At 44.5% G+C, this 18,290-nt stretch overlaps 1 protein-coding gene across 1 annotated transcript in view; it reads left to right on the forward strand.

Annotated features, from left to right (window-relative positions):
• Window positions 1–3,067: 3,067 nt before the first annotated feature.
• Window positions 3,068–18,290, forward strand: part of MAP3K3 (mitogen-activated protein kinase kinase kinase 3) — a 33,929-nt gene continuing 18,706 nt past the window's right edge. Inside the window, exons 1-6 of the mRNA XM_014261038.2 lie at window positions 3,068–3,178; window positions 9,635–9,756; window positions 10,213–10,302; window positions 12,165–12,205; window positions 15,182–15,281; window positions 15,865–15,978. Of these exons, the coding sequence (XP_014116513.1) occupies window positions 3,175–3,178; window positions 9,635–9,756; window positions 10,213–10,302; window positions 12,165–12,205; window positions 15,182–15,281; window positions 15,865–15,978 (471 nt within the window). The 5' untranslated portion in view covers window positions 3,068–3,174. The remainder of the gene's footprint in view (window positions 3,179–9,634; window positions 9,757–10,212; window positions 10,303–12,164; window positions 12,206–15,181; window positions 15,282–15,864; window positions 15,979–18,290) is intronic.

Here is an 18,290-nt window from a genome sequence, read left to right on the forward strand (position 1 = left end):
TTCTCTGCTTCTGTTTACAGGGTTTCTCCTCCTCACACCCTTCTGTGGCTGTGAAGTCCAAGATGTAGAATAAGGAAGTTTTGGCATGGGACAAGGCTCAGCCTGGAGCCTGCTCTGCTCCCCAGGGAGGATGTGTCTACCTAAACAAGAAGGGAAGCAGGAAGGAAAGAAGAAATAGTACATCTGATAGCAAGGAAAAGGGGCACTTTGAGTCAGGTATGCTTCAGAAAATGGAAATACTACCAAAATAGAAAACAAGATGATGGCATAGTGATTAAGATACTAGGAAAAGATGCCAGGAATTAAATCCCAAAAGTCCACTCCAGACTTCCTGTGTAACTTTTAACAAGTCACTATCTCTCTGTGCGATGCCCTTAAGTCCCTAAAATAGGGATTACACTTCCTTTTCTTATTTGACGCTGCGTGACAGGCCTTACAACGTTCCTTTAAAACAAATGGCTTGACTGGAAACATAGCTCCTGGAGAGTCTCTGTCAGTATCTTTACTGATCATTTTACATTAAATGGCATCAGCCAATCTGAATAAATTCAAGAATTAAGTATGTTCTGCAGTTGCTGTTTACAGGAGTGAAGTTTCTCTGCTGGGAAGCTGCAGCTTTGGAAGGATGTTGGCAATCGGGGTGGAAAACCACGGAATATCAGCTGGCGTGAAACAAATAACCTGATCGTCATCAGGAATTGGAATGGCAGGACAAGGAGAACTGGGTTCAGGCTGATAGAGAGAAGGATTAGATGGGATATTGGGAAGAAATTCCTCCCTGGCAGGGTGGGCAGGCCCTGGCACAGGTGCCCAGAGCAGCTGGGGCTGCCCCTGGATCCCTGGCAGTGCCCAAGGCCAGGCTGGACATTGGGGCTGGAGCAGCCTGGGACAGTGGGAGGTGTCCCTGCCATGGCTGGGGTGGCTCTGGGTGGGCTTTAAGGTCTCTTCCAACCCAAATAATTCTGAGATTCTGTGTTTATGCACAATACCAGTACAGTATTAAGTACACAGTAAAAGTCAGAAAGGAATTATTCTTTTTTTTTTCTCAAGTTACACAAAAATGGGGCACCTATTTTGGTAGCAATTGGATTCCAGTTCAGGAAGGATTTACCAGCTTGTCGGGGGAAAAAAAAATAAAAGAGGTGCAAGGGTCTGTAGTGGTCCAAAAAAGTCCTGATGGCACTTACATGTAGATAGTGATGTGAGAATGTCTGTAAAATGGGGAAACCACAAATCAAGAGATAAAACTTGTTGGTTTACACATTAGACTTGACAGGTGGGTGAAGTGATGAGCTGTTAAGGACAAATCATTCTATTTTCAATTTGGGAAGGGGGTGGGGGAAAGCTTCAGTGAAATCCAGACACCCTGGGCAGTTGGGGAAGGGAAGAGCGAGTTCCACCAGGGTGGGTGTCTCCTACCATCTGCCAGGAGCTCCTGGCTCCTGTCACAAGCTGCCACTCACCGGTCTAATATCTTTGGGACTCGGTAAACGGAGTTTCTACACAAAGGACATAGAATCATTCTCCTTTAGCAGGATTTCAACTGAGAATTTTGTATGCAAACATGTAGGAACTGCAAGATAGGCAAAAATAACAAATGGTGAGGTGATGATGGAATGGTTTGAAATCAGGGCTGGTGCAGTGGGGAATTGACACTAAATTTCTGCCAGGGCATGGCATGGGCTCTTCCCTCTCCTAGAAAAGGCTTTTTATGACGATCCTGGCAAAAAGAGCGAGCATTAAAATCAAATTTGGTGATGAACAAAAGTGGGAGGCTTCAATAATATGAGGGAACTGGAGTATCTTGGAGATTGGATGACTGAAGAGTGAGAAATAGAGATGAGATGAAATGTAGCAGGCAGAGTACAAGGATGTAAATTTGTGGACAAGAAGAAGTCTGTGGAGGATACCAAGAGTGTTTTATTGGAAATTAGTGAGGAAACTGAGATTTAGTGGTTGATAAAGGATAGTGATGAGCTATCTTGAAGCTGTGAAAAGTCTGTCAAAAAGTGGTTCCAAAATCAGTAAAAAGCCACTCCTAGAACACTGCACTTGCTGCCGGACATTGGCCAGACTGAAAAGCAGCAGCTGAAACATCTGCTCGAGGTGTGCTTCCCAGCAGCAGGGTGGCCCTGGCCACAACAGGGAACTGGAGATGGGCTCCTTTTTAAAATAAACTCCTTCTGCTGTTCCTTATGTGGAAAAGACACGATGAAAATACCATCCTGCAGATGCAGTGGACACAGAAGCCGGGAAAGAGCAGGCTCGATGTTGCTTTTAAAGGTTTGATTTGATCTAAACACACCCCGTGGCAGAGCATGGAATGCGATGATCTTTAAGGTCCTTTCCAACCCCAAGCAATCACGACTGAGAGTAGAATTCCTGGCTTGGATGGGATGATCTCAGCAGCACACGGTGGTGTGTGAACGGAGTTACCCAGCAGTTGCATCAGACACAACCTAGCATGATTTTTTATTATAATTAGTTAATTTTAAGGGAACATTTCTTCTTATGCACCCTGTGCATTGACTCCCAGAGGTGTTTTAGTGCAGATACAGCACAGGCAGAGGGACAAAACTCCATTTTTTCTTTCTGTTCTTCCCAGACCCGCTCCCGCTCCCGCCCGGTGGGCGGGGCCGCGCCGCCATCCGTCACTTTGATTGACAGCGGCGGGGGCGTGGCGCTCTGCTCTTTCCCGCCTCCTGCAGCGCGAGGGGGCGTGGCTGTTCCGCGGCGAAAGGGGCCCCCGTGATTGACAGCCGGCTCCGCGGGGAGGCGGGGCGAGCGGCGCGGCTGCTCGCGCGCCCATTGGCCGGCAGCGCCGTCGGGTGGGCGCCCCGGCGGCGCTGATTGGCGGGCGGCGGCGGCTGCCGCTGTGATTGGCAGCAGGCGGCGGGTGCGCGGCGGCCGCCGAGCGGTTTGTTTTGCGGGCGGCGGCGGCGGGGCCGGCCCGCCCGGACCGGGGGCACCGGGACGCGCCCGCGGCGCCCGCGCCGCTCCCACCCCCGCCCGGGCTCCCCGGGCGCGGCCGCCGGGAGGAGGCGGCGGCGCGGGGCCTGGGAATGTGGCGGCGGCGGCTCTGAGCCCTCCCCCTCGGCCCGGCCGCCATGGAGCCGCGGCGGTGACAGCGCCGTCCCGCAGCGCCCGCCGTGAGCGGGGCCGCCGCCCGCAGCCATGGGTGAGGAGCGGCGGAGAAACCCCGCAAACCGGGGCCGTGTCATGGGCCGGGGGCGCCGGGCGGGCAGGGGGCGGCGGGGCTCGGCCGGGCCGGGGAGCGGGAGCTCGGCCGGGCCCGCGGCCGGGCCGCTGTTGCGGGCGCTGGGGCTGCGCGGCCCGGGGGCTCCACGGGCGGGCCCCGGGGAAGCGGCGAACTTTCACGGGTTTGGTTAAAATGGTAAAAACTGCTTTACGGGAAACGTGCGGTGCCCCGGGCTTTTACTAAACTTGGCCGGACAGAGACGGCGGGGATCAGCGGGTCGGGCTGAGCTCAGGGGGCTCTTTCAGCCTCCAGGAGAAGTTGGCTCTTCTTGAGATGGGAATTGTTGTGCTTCAGCTTAATTGGAGAAATTTTTGGTATTAAGTGAAGCTTGGGAGTCCATCAAAATAGATTTTCCTTTATGGAGTTCCCCCCGAGTTCTCATTTGCCATCCTTAGCCCAGACAGTAACATATAAAAACAAGCAAAGGAGTTGGAAGAACTCTTTTCCAAGTGGAAAACGTTGTTATGAGGAGTTTCCATGACTGAATTTAATTGATTAATTCAAATTAATTTGGATTTGGACTGCATGTCCTGTATAAAGAGCTGCTTATGGAGGAGGTCTTGTGTTAATTAATTCCTTTTTTAGCTTAAAGAGAGGTGCTAGAATTAAACTTTTAATTGCTCTAAACCAGAACTTCCTCATATTTGCATATTGGCAAGGAAATTCCTGCTGTTCTGGAGTTTCATAGCTTCATGGGCTACAACTTTAATATTTCTTCTCTACAACCAAGTTTAGTATTCTAAGACTCTCCATTTAGTCTGTATGCATAATTAGGTTTTATACTTTAAATTCAAAAAGCATTGCAAATGTTATTCTACAACTACTTCAATTTCCCTTTACTCTGTTTTGATATGGTAAATACAACAAATTCATGCAAATCCATTGCTAGATTTCTCGTTACAAAGAGAGGAATAGTGTAGTCCACTCTGTTTAGAGCAGCAGGGTGGTTCATAAACTTAAAATGGTTTAGAAGTACGAAGTTGGATTTCCATGAAAGCGTTTTCCAATGGCAGATGGACCTGTGTTTGTAAACATGTGAGTGCAGAATGAAAAAATACAATTTCATGGACCACTCCACCATAGCATTATGTGTATCATGGCACAGATGCAAGCAGATCCCTTTGTAGTAGGAAAAACCTAAATTCGTTCAGCAACTGTAACCAAATAAACTGATTAATAATGGATGATGGGCTATATATCACACTCTGATTTTCTTTAATCTGATATTTCATAACCCACCTGAAGGACACGTGGAGTGGTTGATGTCAGAGTTTGCGGGAGCTCCGGTTCAGCCGGGGCTCACGTGGAGTGGACTGAGCCCTGCACAGCCGGGACAGTTCCTGGGGTTTATTTCCCTCCAGACACTCCTTGGCAGGATTAACACCGGGATCTCAGCCCGGGGCTGTGCTGTAGCTGTGCTGCCTTTGGGGTGTGCAGTCCCTGCTGCCTCCGGCCTTCCCTCGATCCGCTTGCTTTTCCTGCCTGTGTCACTTCCTTCCCCTGGCTCACACGCGCCCAGGGACACCCGTGGGGAGGGAGCAGGGCTCAGCCTGCAGCTTAGGATCGGCTCAAATCCCAGGCTTTAACTTGTGAATCACCCTGAATATATCCCACAAGGATAAGCCTAGTAGAGCTCTCTGGTTTTTCCTCTCATTCTACAAACCAGGTCATCTGTGATTTCCTAAAGCTTGCACACAGTAGCTTTAACTACCCACAGCAAAGGACTCACAATGAAACTCTTTGCAAGACTTTTTTGGGACCTTTAACATAGACACAATTTGTCTAAAATTTCCTCCTCGCCCCTGGATCTGGCAATCACTCGCCCCAACCAGATTTGCTATTGTGGTGGTAGATAACAAACACACATATATATTCACTTCTTTCTCTTTTAAACCAATTTGGCATCATGTGTCCCACTATGACACCAGATAAAACATGATCCTGGCTGAGGGGGTTCACAGGCTTCCTGTTTTTATCCATGTGCAGATACTTCCACTGTTCTGACTTTGGGATCTATTTTTTTTTTTTTTCAAAACTGTTTCCATTTCTGACTTATTCAGACCTGTGTAACAAACCACAGATTGGTTGAAGTAAATGCTTTGTGGAGAGGAATAACTTTCTCTGTGAGCAGCAGTTCGCTTTTATCGAAGTTATAAAAATCCTTGAGTGTAGTTTTTAAAACATGAAAAGCATTTCCTGGACAACATCTTTCCCGCACAAAGCAGAACAGTGTTTCCCAGACCTGCTGGAGACCAGGCAAAACAGGGTCTCTCAGTGCTCCAAAAATTGCTTCATTCTCATTTATAGCAGCTTCTGCATTGTGCGATTAATGTAATGCTGCTCCATGTGCTTCTCCAAGTCACTTTATGGAAATCCTCTGTTTGGATGGAGATAAAGAAGTGTTCGTGTTTTCAGCATTAAATCCATCACTGTGCTGTCCTCACCAGGCACAATTTTTCCCTACACAAACTCAGATCAATATTTGACTTCATCTTATACTTTTAAGAGATAAATACTCTGTCATGTCCTACCTCATCAACATCAACAAGGATGTGTTGTTTAGTAGTAGTGAGCCAATAGCTCAATGTAAGACTACTAAAATTGTATAATAAGATTCACTTGCCTGAAGTGGTTCCATCCCCTTTGTTAGAGCATTAACTGTTCCAGTTTTAGGAAGATAAATAATATTTCAGTGTTAGAATGACTGCAGTGAGTGAGATACAGACCTTGCAGGGCACTAAGTGGGGTTTATAGAATATCCCGAGTTGGAAGGGACCCGCAGGGATCGTGGAGTCCAACTCGTGGTCCTGCTCAGACAGCCCAGCAGTCCCACCCTGTGCCTGAGAGCGTTGAGCTCTAGTGTTTAGATGCAGCCTTTCAGAGTTTTGTTGTAAATTCACAAGTTGCCTATAAATAAAGCTAATTTATTTAGCTAATAAAGCTAATAAATTCTCTTCCCAGCCAACCATGGTCTGTAGTAAGGGACTCGTAGTTGTCTGGATGTGTCCTCTGCCACAAGTGAGCGCCTGCAGACTGCACACAGCCTGGAGCCTGGGACCAAACACCTGTAGCCAACCATTGCAAGCACTGATCTTTGTTTTCCAGTGATGATACTGTTTGGAGGAGAATTCTTACTCCCAGACATAATTCTTTGATGGACTTGATTTCTTGTCATGAGCCCTCAGTTATAAACTGCTTTCGCATCTTGTTTGCTTCCTGCCCAAAGGAACTGTGCTAGGACAAGCTCTTCTTCATCCTGGTATCTGGCCAAACCCAAACTGCACTGTCGTGGAAAATTTGTTTCCCAGCTCTTCCCTGAGTGTTTTGGGTGGTAGGAACCTCGGGGATGTTCCAGGCCATAGGCTGTAGTGTTTTGTTGTGCACGGTTTCAGCCGTTGTTTGCCAGGTGACTCCAGAGCTGTTCGTAATACTATCAAGCTGAAAGAATATCAGTAAATTGGAGACACTCCAGTAAAGGTTAAATGTTCAACTGTAAAGTTGGAAACATTAAAAAAACAAAAAAAAATGTTGTGCCATTGCCTACCTGGAACTTCACGTTCAGTCACAGCTATTTCTTCACATTTTCGTCCCACAAGGGGTTACTTAGTGTTGAGATAGATCCCAGCAATTATTTCTTTTGGCTGATGTGCTTCTCAGAAAGCAGCCTCTTGCTTTGGTTGTGTTACTTATACCCCTTGCTTCTTTTACATGCAGTTGGAACGTCAGGGAGTGCTCTCCCTTCTCCACTACCACAATGTGGTTATTGTCTCATTTGGCTTGTCTTGGACAGCAGAGATTTGGTGGGTTTTGATCTGGATTTTTTTATATTCTCTGCTCTGCGTTCCTTTTTTAATTTTTTTTTTTTTTTGTAATTAACACCTTCTGCAGATGCATTAGGAGATTTCTTTTCATTCCCTTCCATGATCTGGTCTAGGCTTGATGTTTCTGGTTTTTGGTATAACATTCTGAAACATGTGTAACATTCTGATGCATCCACAGTGGATGTATCTCAGGTGTTGAGTGCTCTAGGACTGAGTTAGGACTCACCTGAAGAGAGCCTGCAAGAAAGAGAGACACTTTACAAGGGCCTGAATGGGCAGGACACAGGGAATGGCTTCCCACTGGCAGAAGGCAGGGCAGGATGGGATATTGGGCAGGAATTGTTCCTGGCAGGGTGGGCAGGCCCTGGCACAGGTGCACAGAGCAGCTGGGGCTGTCCCTGGATCCCTGGCAGTGCCCAAGGCCAGGCTGGACATTGGGGCTGGAGCAGCCTGGGACAGTGGGAGCTGTCCCTGCCATGGCTGGGCTGGGAATGGGTGGCTTTTAAGGTCCCTTCCAATCCAAACCATTTGGGGATCCTGTGAAAGCTAAAACAGACTTGGGCAGAAACTATTGGTTTTAGCAAAGATAATCCTAGCGTGACTTCTGTTCTGAGTGGGACTTCTTCAGATGTTTCCTCCTTACAAAGAGGTGTATTTTTCCCGTTTTGCTTTTAACTTTTAGCAGGATTGGCTCCCTGTGTTCTTTACAAGCCGTATGTGTCCAACATCTGTCATCCTTAAGCATTGCGAAAATGTAGTTTGTTATTCAGGCAGTGATTAATTATGAAGCCAGTCTTCTGCATAAAACATAAGCTAACTGCTTTGGAGAGACTCATGAGCAAATGCACGACATGAAATTGCAGAAACAAATAGTCCCACTGAGTCCCTTCTGTAGAGAAGTATAGATGTGAGCCAGTCCATCACTTGATGTTCAGCAGCTGTTCCCAAATGCAAGGGACTACCCATCAGACCAGTGCCATGAATCAGGGACAAGTGTGTAGCCATGGTAGATTCTTAAAATTTAGTCTCAGTTATTTACAAATCAGCTTCAAAAAATGCTCATTTCAATTCAAACTCTTCAAAGTGACATAGTGAGGGAAGAAAGGAGGAGCTGTGCAAATCAGGCACTGCACACCAGACACCCCATCATGTGAGTAGGGCTGTGATAACCTCATCTGGTTCACATCACTTCCAAAAGTCCCAATTATCAAAAACAAAGCTTTACATTCAAAACTAGGGTTCAGGTCCTCCCAAACTCTTTCAGAAAGGGCAGATTCCCCAGAGCATGTCCAGAGCTGATCAAATCATTGCTTTAAATTCCATGCCTAAGTAATGCCTTAATATTAGGAAGGATTTAACTGAGTGTATTATTTGCCAAGGAAAAAACACTTTATCCCTAAAACCTTTTTGAGTCATGATACGGCGAGCCAGCAGCCAGGCAATCCAGAGGGCAGGAGTGTGCCAGGATCAGAGTGCCAGCATGAGGTGTGTTAGCTGTGGCACAGTGCCTGGGAGCCAAGTGCCCAGTGCAGCCCCATTTTGGACAAAACTTCACTTGGCAGCTCCTTCACCTTTTGCAATATCAAGGAATTTAGGGTTGTTATCCTTGCTCAAGTAAAGGATGCATTTTCATAGCTTTTAGACCTTCATTTACCATCCATCACGGCCCAGCTACTGTGCATTTCTCTCCTTTCACATCTTTGTTTTTTTCTCTAAACACAAAGTTCTGCTAAATATCACTTCTCAAAACAGCCTGTGGGAGAGAATACTTTAAATTGGTTACACCAGGAATCTTCGTAAAGTAATTCTTAGTGGAACATACAAGAAAAAAATCAATGTGTGTTTTTATATTGCTGCAAAGTAAGAAACCTTGAATTGAACCTGCTGCATTGTACTTTGCCAACAGACAGTGTTCTTAGTGCTGGATAACCTGTTCAGCAGATCTTGAAATCTCATAAAATGGTTTGAATTTTATTCCGTCAGCTTGTTCTGAGGGAAGAGAGGAACGTGTTGGGGCAATCAGTGCAAGTGGATTTGTGTTCACAGGTACTCCAAGATTAATCTTTGTCCACATTTTCATTTCTCTTTCTACTGGCCATGGTTTATTCCACTAGCAAGCAAGAATTCAGTTAACAGGATATAAAATGGGAAAGAACAGACTTTGACCAGGTTTTCCTTGGCAGAAGCACGTTGGTTTGCCCTTCCTAAGTGACCTGTGATGCTCTAGCAAATCTGTCCAGGTTTTACTGTTTGTTGTGAGGCCTTTTGGAAAGAATTAGGGCCTGGGGATGTTCATTTTTATCTGTACTCTGGCCTGATCTTTCTATGACATTGGACAAGAGACTTAACATTTATCGGTCAGTTTATTATGTCATGGTATTCAGTTAAGTTTGGGCTTTTTTATGACTAAATCATGGTGTATTTGCCAAGATCCTAAAAAGGATTGTTCTTCTATGAGCCGGCAGAGAACCAGTGCAGAAGTGTCAGAGGTGCAGAAATGTCATGGTTGGTGCTCACACAGACAACTTACTCCTAAAATTCTTGTGCATCACAGATGAACAAGAGGCCTTGAAGTCCATCATGAAGGACCTGGTGGCACTCCAGATGGGCAGGCGTCACCGGCTGCCTGGGTATGACACCATGAAGAACAAAGACACTGCTCACTCCAACAAACAGGTAATGGGCCAGTTGGTGAACACCTGAACTGGTGACACGGGGGAAGACAGGACAGAGCGGGTGGACAGAGGATCTGCTGCCTTGGCTCTGTCCTGTGCCTCCAACAGCCAAAGCATCAGTTGTGAATTAGCTCCTTGACCCTGCTCAGCAAATATGGTCGTTTTTCTATTTTTTATATTTTTATGTGAGATAAATTAATATATCATATAAGCTGTATATATTATATCTTGAATATGCTATATAGTTATATAGTTTAATAAAATATTTAATATGCATTATGTTATATATGTATGTATATATGTGTATTTGATCATTTGCAACATCTTAATATACTGGATTCTCCCCGTATGTATTTTTTATGGGGTTTGGTCTGCCTAGCTAAAAAATTGAGCGAGTGGCTTTCTGATTTCACAGTTATATTTCCATTTTTTAAAGTGATTTTATTCTTTTTTAAAGAAAAAACACAATGCCAGCAGTCCCCCACTATTGGGCAGCCCTGCAATAATGAACCAGTGTGCCTCTGCAGTGGAAGAAAAAAAAATTCCGGTAAGAAAGCTGGCTCCATTTCCATATTAGCAATTATGAATTTGGACTCTTCAAGTTGTGTGCAGTGACTTTATGGAATTTCTTTAAGCAGGTGGGAGGCAGGGGAAGCTTTTCTTCCCTGACTCTGTCCTGGTGTAGCAGTGTGTGCACATTTCTTGTAGGGTCAGGACAAGGGGGAAAGGCCTTAAGCTGAAGGAGGGCAGGGATGGATGGGATTTTGGGCAGGAATTGTTCCTGGCAGGGTGGGCAGGCCCTGGCACAGGTGCCCAGAGCAGCTGTGGCTGCCCCTGGATCCCTGGCAGTGCCCAAGGCCAGGCTGGACACTGGGGCTGGAGCAGCTGGGACAGTGGGAGGTGTCCCTGCCCTGGCTGGGGTGGCTCTGGGTGGGCTTTAAGGTCCCTTTCCACCCAAACCAGTCTGTGACTTCCAAGATAATGAGTAGTGGAGTCAATGCTTTTAAGTCTTTTAAGGTTCATTCCTCATTTCTCCAGACTTTTTCCTGGAGAAAATGATGTTATCAATGCTCTGGTAAGAAGGAAGGGCAGAATAATGCAGCTTTGTCTGGAGATGCTGAATGTCATTTAAATTAAATGCTTCAAAGCCTTACTTTCCTGAAAATCCTGATATAAAGCAATCATTCCTTCATGCAATGTCCCAAAGAACAACTTTTTGATCAGGAGTTGGCTGGTAGACATCTTTTATAGGATGTTATTCCTGTGCTTTTTGCTGCATTGTTCCTTTACTGCTCAGTTCAAATGGGTTCTCTGGAATTTGTTTCATTTTGGATTAATTCTAGACTGAGTTCTTTCTCGTCCCATGTCTGAAAAAACACTTTAAAATTATGTGTGAATGACCCGCGTGCAGCTGGTCGTTGCTGGGATTGGGAAGGTCATTTTCCCAATGCTGTCCCTCCAGCACTGCTGCAGGAATTCCATGTGCTCCCAGGGACTCCATGGATCCTTTTGAACTGCATTCTTGACCACTGGGCCTGCCAGAGACTTCCTCCAGCTAAAGAGCATTTCCTGGCCATGTTTTTTTGAAGTTCCTAGATGTATGATTGCCTATTGTCTGAGACTTTCACAGATGGTTTAATCTATTCCAATCACATAAATTGTGTAGCAGAAATGATGGAGTCTTATCAGAGCAGAATTTTCCCTTCTATTTTTATCTTTCTGACCTAAATTGGGATTTGAACTGTGATGCCCAGAGTTGAAAGTTCAGCTTGTTGACTCTTCCATGCCACTCAGCATCTTCTGAGTTTACAGTGACTGCACAGGTTGCACAGTCAGTGCTTTTAACTCCCCAGATGGTGCTGATGACCCTTTTGCTAAAACCTTAGAATTTTAAAAGATGAGACGGAATCAACCTGTTTGTAACTCTAAGTTTCAGGGACTGCATTTCTGCAAAAGGAGAGATTTAGTCCATGTCTTAAGAATAAAGAATAGTAAATAGGAATAAAAATTTTAAAATATGAGTAGGAATAAAAAATGTAGCACGTTCCTTCTCTCTTTTTTGCCATATATGCTTTGAGCATGCTTAAAGAAAGTTAACTTCAGATTAATAAGCAGTCAGGACTGAATTTCAGATTTTTCCTATGCAGTGTTAAATTAATATTTTTTAACGTTTATTTCAATGTCCTCTGTGTAAGTGTCAGTTTACAAAAATTACAGCTTAGTTTTTCCGCTTTCCTTCTCTTTCTCCTTCAGCAGTTTGCTATGTTCATGTATCAGCCACTTGTTTCCACAGCCTGCTTCAGCTTCCATGGAGAAAGTTAAAATACTAAAATCATAATGCAGTGCATTTGTGTGCTGTTGTGTGCCAGAGTTTCATTGTGAACTCACCTTTTGTTTTTTCTCCTGCAGAATGATGTCAGGATAAAGTTTGAACATAATGGGGAGAGACGGTAAGTTGGCCTTCACTGCTTTGATTCTTTGCTTAGGAGAGTGATTTAGTCATCAGTAATTTAGCTTAAATATTTTGTTGGCTTTGCTTTCCTTTTTCCTGAATGGAAATCACACAGTGAAGGCAATAGCAAACAGGTCACACACAACTTGGTTATTTTTAGAGATCAGTGTGTCATAAAACACTGATTTATTTCCATAATATTTATTTGTAAGTGAAGTGCAGCATTTTTAAAAGCTGTCCAGCCTGAAACAAGTTCAGCCTGAAAATCTTATTTGAGATACATTCCCATTTTATTTCATTTAACTGAAACCAAATGAAGCTGATCAAATCAGCGTCATTCTTTTCTAGTTTCACACTTCCTGATGTCCTGTCATTATCACTGCCCTGCTGTGATTGAGCAATAGATACAACAAGGAAAGATTTTTTTTCATTGGTGTAAAAGCTTCTTTGTTATTTCCTCTGATATTTGGTTTCGAGAGACATTCTTTTAGAAGAAAAAAACCAGAAATAACTGAAATAGCAGTTTCGGTTTTTACAGCAATGTTTGCAATGGATAAAATTGCTGAAATATTTCAAAGTAGGTTCCAAAAAGCCTCTTATTTGCTATCAAATTGAGAGGAGCTCTAGAAACATTTAGTGGCTGGTGGCTGTGTGAACGCTCAGGAAGGCTCCAGGTTTGTCTGTGGTCTCTGGGTCTGGTCTCACTGAGGGAAAATGTGATCTTGATGCTGGGTTATAGTGTCCATATTTTGGAAGATGTTGATTGGGTTGTAAGCAGGAATGTATGTGCCATCTTCACAGCCAGCTTGTGGGAATCCTCTGGTTTCTCCCAGGCCAGGCAGTACTTCTAACACTGAAGTGGTTCACTATTTCATGATGAATTGCAAATTTAATGTCCATGATACAGGAGGACCAGTTGTCTGTAGTGATCCTCACAGCCTGTTCTAGCACAGGTTATTGGCCAAGTTGTTGAAGCTTCTCCTTTGTCAGATTTTGGGATTTCTGTTAGAAAAGCAGAAGTGTTCTTTGTTGGCAAAGCAGGCTGTGGAGAATAATTTCTACTCTTCCTCAAAACCTGAACTGTTTCTTCACTGCAATCCTATGTGATGAATTCTGTCAGTGACATTTGTGCTGTGGGAGAAATTTTACAGGTAATCATCACTGGGATTTGCTTCCTCCTTTTTCAGCCAGGTGTGCTCAGCACTCTGCTGTGTCAGGGGCTTTGTGGGAGCAACAACAGAGCCACAGTGGGACATGTCACGCTGTGTCAGGGCAGGGGAGCTCAGCAACAAAATCCTGTCACCACAGGCTGATCATCTTGCCTGTCTGCTGGGTGCATTTCGGGGGGCAGAAGGGTTTTCTCCTGGGGTTTTTTCCTAAAATGAAAAGGTTGATTGTGTGCCAGTCTAATTATGCAGTTGTGCTGGCCTGAGTTCCCTGCTCCCAGCACTGTGTGCAGTTCCAGACAGGGAGCTTGCACCAGAATGTCAGTGTGTGTGCTCAGTTTCACAGGAGCTGCCAGATCTAACCACAAATATTTAAGGTGGTCAGGCAGGAATGGGCTCCTTAAACCCTGCAGTCCAAGATTTTGTGTTAGAAGAGTGCACAGAGTTTTTAAACTAATAAAATTTGTGGCACCTGAGAACAGCAGTGCTTTTGAAAGCACTGAGTGTAGAATGGGAGCCTTTATAAGAGCCTGAGAGCCACACTGCATTTGTGTGGTGCCAGAGTACTGTGATTTCATGTATGGGTTTCCTAGGAAAATGTAGAAAATGTTATTGTGGGCTGCTTTTTAGCAAGGACAATTATTTCCAAATAGCTGAATGTTGTAGGTCTGGTAGCAAGATAACCCTTCATGGGAAGAGGCTGAGGAATCCAACTAACACAAGGGTTATTTAAAACAAAAGTTTCATCTCTTGAAAGGACATCCAGGGCTGATGAAACCGTGTGGATGGATGACTGGGAAACTAAGTCTTCTATCCAAAGCACAGGTTCATCAGAGTCATAGAATCCCAGGATGGTTTGGGTTGGAAGGGACCCCAAACACCCAGTGCCACCCCAGCCATGGGCAAAGGCACCTCCCACTGTCCCTGGGCGCTCCAAGCCCCATCCAGCCTGGCCTGGGACACTGCCAGGGATCCAGGGGCAGCCACAGCTTCTGTCTATGGCCCCTACAGAAAGCCTCTCTCCCTCCTGTCCCCACAAACCCCTGGGAGATAATTCAGGGTCTCACTGAGTTGCCTCTATGAGCAAGAACAGGTCTTGAGTTTCCGTGGTCCACTCAGTAATTTGGAAGTCCAAACAGTCCCTTGATCATTTGTTGTGTGCTGATGTAGCAAAAGAAATAGGAGGAAGATAGATATAAAAAAATCTGGAAGTTCTTTGGTTGGAACCGATCTTTTTTCAGAAAGTTAACTAGCAAAAATTGCATTGGAAAGAACACTAATCTTCCAATTGAGGACAAAAAGTATTACCAGATATTAGAATAGTTCATGTGTGAAGAGGATCTTGGATTGTTTAGCCTGGAGAAGAGGAGGCTCAGGGGAGACCTTGTTGTATCCTGTTATTTCTGCCTCATGACAAGTTTGTTAGTTGGTGCTCACAATCCAGCTTTTTGTGGCAGTATCTCATCTGTGCCAGAGCAGGTGGTATTTTTTAAGCCAGGGTGCACATGGCATTTGTATCCTGTTATGTGAAAGACATTTACTCAAAAAAGGGTACTTTTCTGCCCAGGGACCAAGGGATTCTATTTGAAATCTCCAGCTGAATATTGCATTTTGACAAACTGTATGGAAATGGGCCAGAGATTATTACTTATTGAAATTATACATACAAATTTAAATTTGAAAAGTTCACGACTTGCTTCAGGATGAAAGGAGACCATTCAAATGTGGTTTTAATGGTTCAGCCATGTGATTTGATTGCATTATCAAGTATATCTCTGAACTGAGTCAGTGGTTCTCTTTCCTCACAGGATTATCCCATTTGTCCGTCCTGTGCGCTACGAAGATGTACAACAGAAAGTGAAAACAGCCTTTGGGCAGCCCCTGGACCTCCACTACATGAACAATGAGGTACTGAGCTGTCAGTGCTCTCCCATCACAAATTCTGTACCCAGAAATTTCATTTTTGGGTCTTCCTTTAATACAAACCATTGTTGAATCCCTGAACCAGAGGCAAATGTGCTGATCCTGATAAAGCATCTCACTGATGTGTGTGTTGGACAAACATCACCGTCTTGTTCCCTTGTTCTGGTGTTGCTTAGGACATTCTCTTTCTGCCTGAAACACAATTTTCACTTGATCATTAGTTCTGGATTTGTAAGTATTCTGACACCACTTTCTCATCAGAGAGTCTGGGGCTGACAAAGTCTCAGTTCTTTGCAAATGGCAAATCCAGGTAGCAATTAATACTTTTGTGGGTGATGCTTTAGAGGAGTTTGCATTAGGGTCAGCCATTTCTCTGACATGGGAGGAAAACCTCATTAAAAAGAACAGTAAGACAGCATTGGAATGAAAATTTGTGGAATAACTGAATGGTCAGAATCCTGTTTTATAGTCTGGTATTTTTCTAATGTTTGTTTAAATACCTGTTGTAGAAGTAGACTTTTTTTTCTGTCTTTTCTGGTGATTTTTCTCCCTGCTCTTTATTTTGCAGCTCTCTATTCCTTTGAAAAACCAAGATGACCTGGATAAAGCTGTAGATCTCTTAGACCGGAGCTCGAATGTGAAAAGCCTGAGGATACTATTGCTGTCCCAGGACAGAAACCATGTAGGTAACAACTTCTGGGACTGCAGCAAAATCAAGGGGCTTACCCTTAAGACTCTAAAACATGGTGGCTGCATGAACTGAGTGTGACAGGGATTATAAAATCACTCTTCCCAGGCACAAGTGCATGTGTTTATCCTCTTTGCGTTGGCTCAGCTCTAGGTGTCTTTGTGTTGTTTTTTTTCCCTGACTTCAGCAGCTGTTTGGGGGCTAAAACACTGCAGCTTTTTAATCTGTCACGTGAAGACCATTTTATATCGAATACCCGGTGGCTGTAGGCAGAAAACACTTGATGAGTTTGGTTTACAGGGAAGTTTTATTAGCTTTGATTAATAGCACAGTGTTGAAAATCTGTGGAATTATTTTGCCTTTACAGTACAGGCTGCCCTTGAGGAAAAGCTGTTAGCACTTTTTTCCCTGGGTGAGAAGCCCAGGGAGAACTTCAGTGGTTTTTCAGCTCTGTAGCCCTAATGCACTGAGTCCAGCCTGACTCTGGAAACACAGAGTTGCCTTTGCTAATAGTGGTGTATTCAGACCTGAGATAAATTGGGTTGTCTCTTGGTTTACTCTCCTCTACCACAGGTGGCTGTGGCAGTGAGTGTCAATGTAGTTTGCTTTTTTCAGCAGACAAGATCATAATATGAGAAATACGTCTTTTAAGTCAAGCTTCCAAAGATGCCCATTTTGGGCAATGATTGAACTGCAGGCTGGAGAAGGCAAAAAGAATCAGAATTTTCCCTTATTCCTGATCTGTGTGACTGGATAACACAGTTCACTCAACCAATATCTCTATTTTTTTTTTCTTCAGAATTAAGGTCATACAGCTTTTCAAACCAAAAACCTCAATAGCTTAGATATTTGATTTGCAAATTACCACATTCTCCTAAAGAGTGTGACACAAAAAGCTGCTCTGTTGGTAGCAGCTTGTCATTCTGGCATGTTCATCCCTATTCAAGTTCTGCAGGCTGGGAGCTCGACTCTTGAAATAATCACACCTGTAATTCTTGGAACTGTCATGATATCTTAAATGTATTTCTTGCTGTTTTTTCATTTGATAATCTGTGGTAATGGAAATACAAAGAACTTCAGGAGTGTTAACAGCCCTTTCCCAAATGAGTGGGAAGGTGTAGGAGGGGATGATGCTGTTCCTTGTCCTGTGCCCTTTCCCTTAGCAATTGTTGCTGCCTGTTCTGTAGACAATACTTGGCAAGAAGGTCTTTGGTCTGACCTGGTGGAGCCAGACCAAAGTTCTGTGTTGTCAGGAAATGTCCTGTAAAAGGTGGCCTCAACTTTTGGTACAACACAGTCAGGCAATGCTCTTTCCCAGCCCTGTTCATGTCAGTGCCTTCAGGCTGCAGCCAGATGTCAAGTGATACCATCTAACTTTGCATAACCAGCAAACACTTGGTAAATCTCACCCTGTGCCAGCCAGTAGCCACTGTTGATGTCTTTTTATTAGCTGTTTTTTCCTCTTTTACTCAAAGCAGAAGCAAACAGCAAAGCCTTCAGTAAGTGCCAGTGTTTCCCCCCCTCTCCTCCAGCTTCCTCTGCTGCTCCGAGTTGCCTGACAGGAGAGCCCTCCGTGGGATAAAGCCCACTAGCCTGAAGGAGGTTTCTTGGCTGCATGATCTCATCCCACTGGAGGAGCGGGAAGCATTATTTTTCCTGAAGTACAGGATGCAGATTTTGCTTTGGTTGTGTTCTTTTCTTTTTCTGGGGATGGAAAGGTGACTTTGGCACAAATATGTACAGAAAGCAAATGAACTTTACGGAAGTAGCCAGGTCCCTTGTACCAGGAGTCCGTGTCTGTGAGCAGCACTCACATTCATTTTCTTATGCCTCTTTCCGTGACTCATTTCTTTCCTCAGTCAGGTCACCCTGCTGCCAGTCTCTTCTTTATGTTTAGAAACTGGTGAGGAGAGCTGGTGAAGTTGGAGCAGCTGTATTACCAAAGCCAGACTGTCCATCAGCAGGGTGACCTCTGCACCCTTTATCCAGCTCCCATGAACCTGCCCATGGTAGAGTTTATGTGACTTAAATCAGATTCCTTTCAAGTGTATGTACTCATTAAATGAGCAACCATCAGTACTTTAATATTGAATTAAAGAATTTGAATTGTCACACCTTGTTTGCCTGTCATGTCCAAATAATTTTCAGAAGTCAGAATTTATTTCCTTGAAGTGTCTTTTGTTATATTCTTCTCAAATAAGATAAATTCTGTAACTCAGGAGGAAGGGAATATTACACCTTCTTGTAAAACTAGGTGTGTTGGGTCAAGGTGAAAATTGAAAGTGTCTGTAGGTATTGAGCCCCTG

The sequence above is a fragment of the Pseudopodoces humilis genome, chromosome 29 (genome assembly GCF_049639895.1).
Source record: "Pseudopodoces humilis isolate 2021_Gansu_Grassland_sample_001 chromosome 29, ASM4963989v1, whole genome shotgun sequence".
Lineage (NCBI taxonomy): Eukaryota > Metazoa > Chordata > Aves > Passeriformes > Paridae > Pseudopodoces > Pseudopodoces humilis.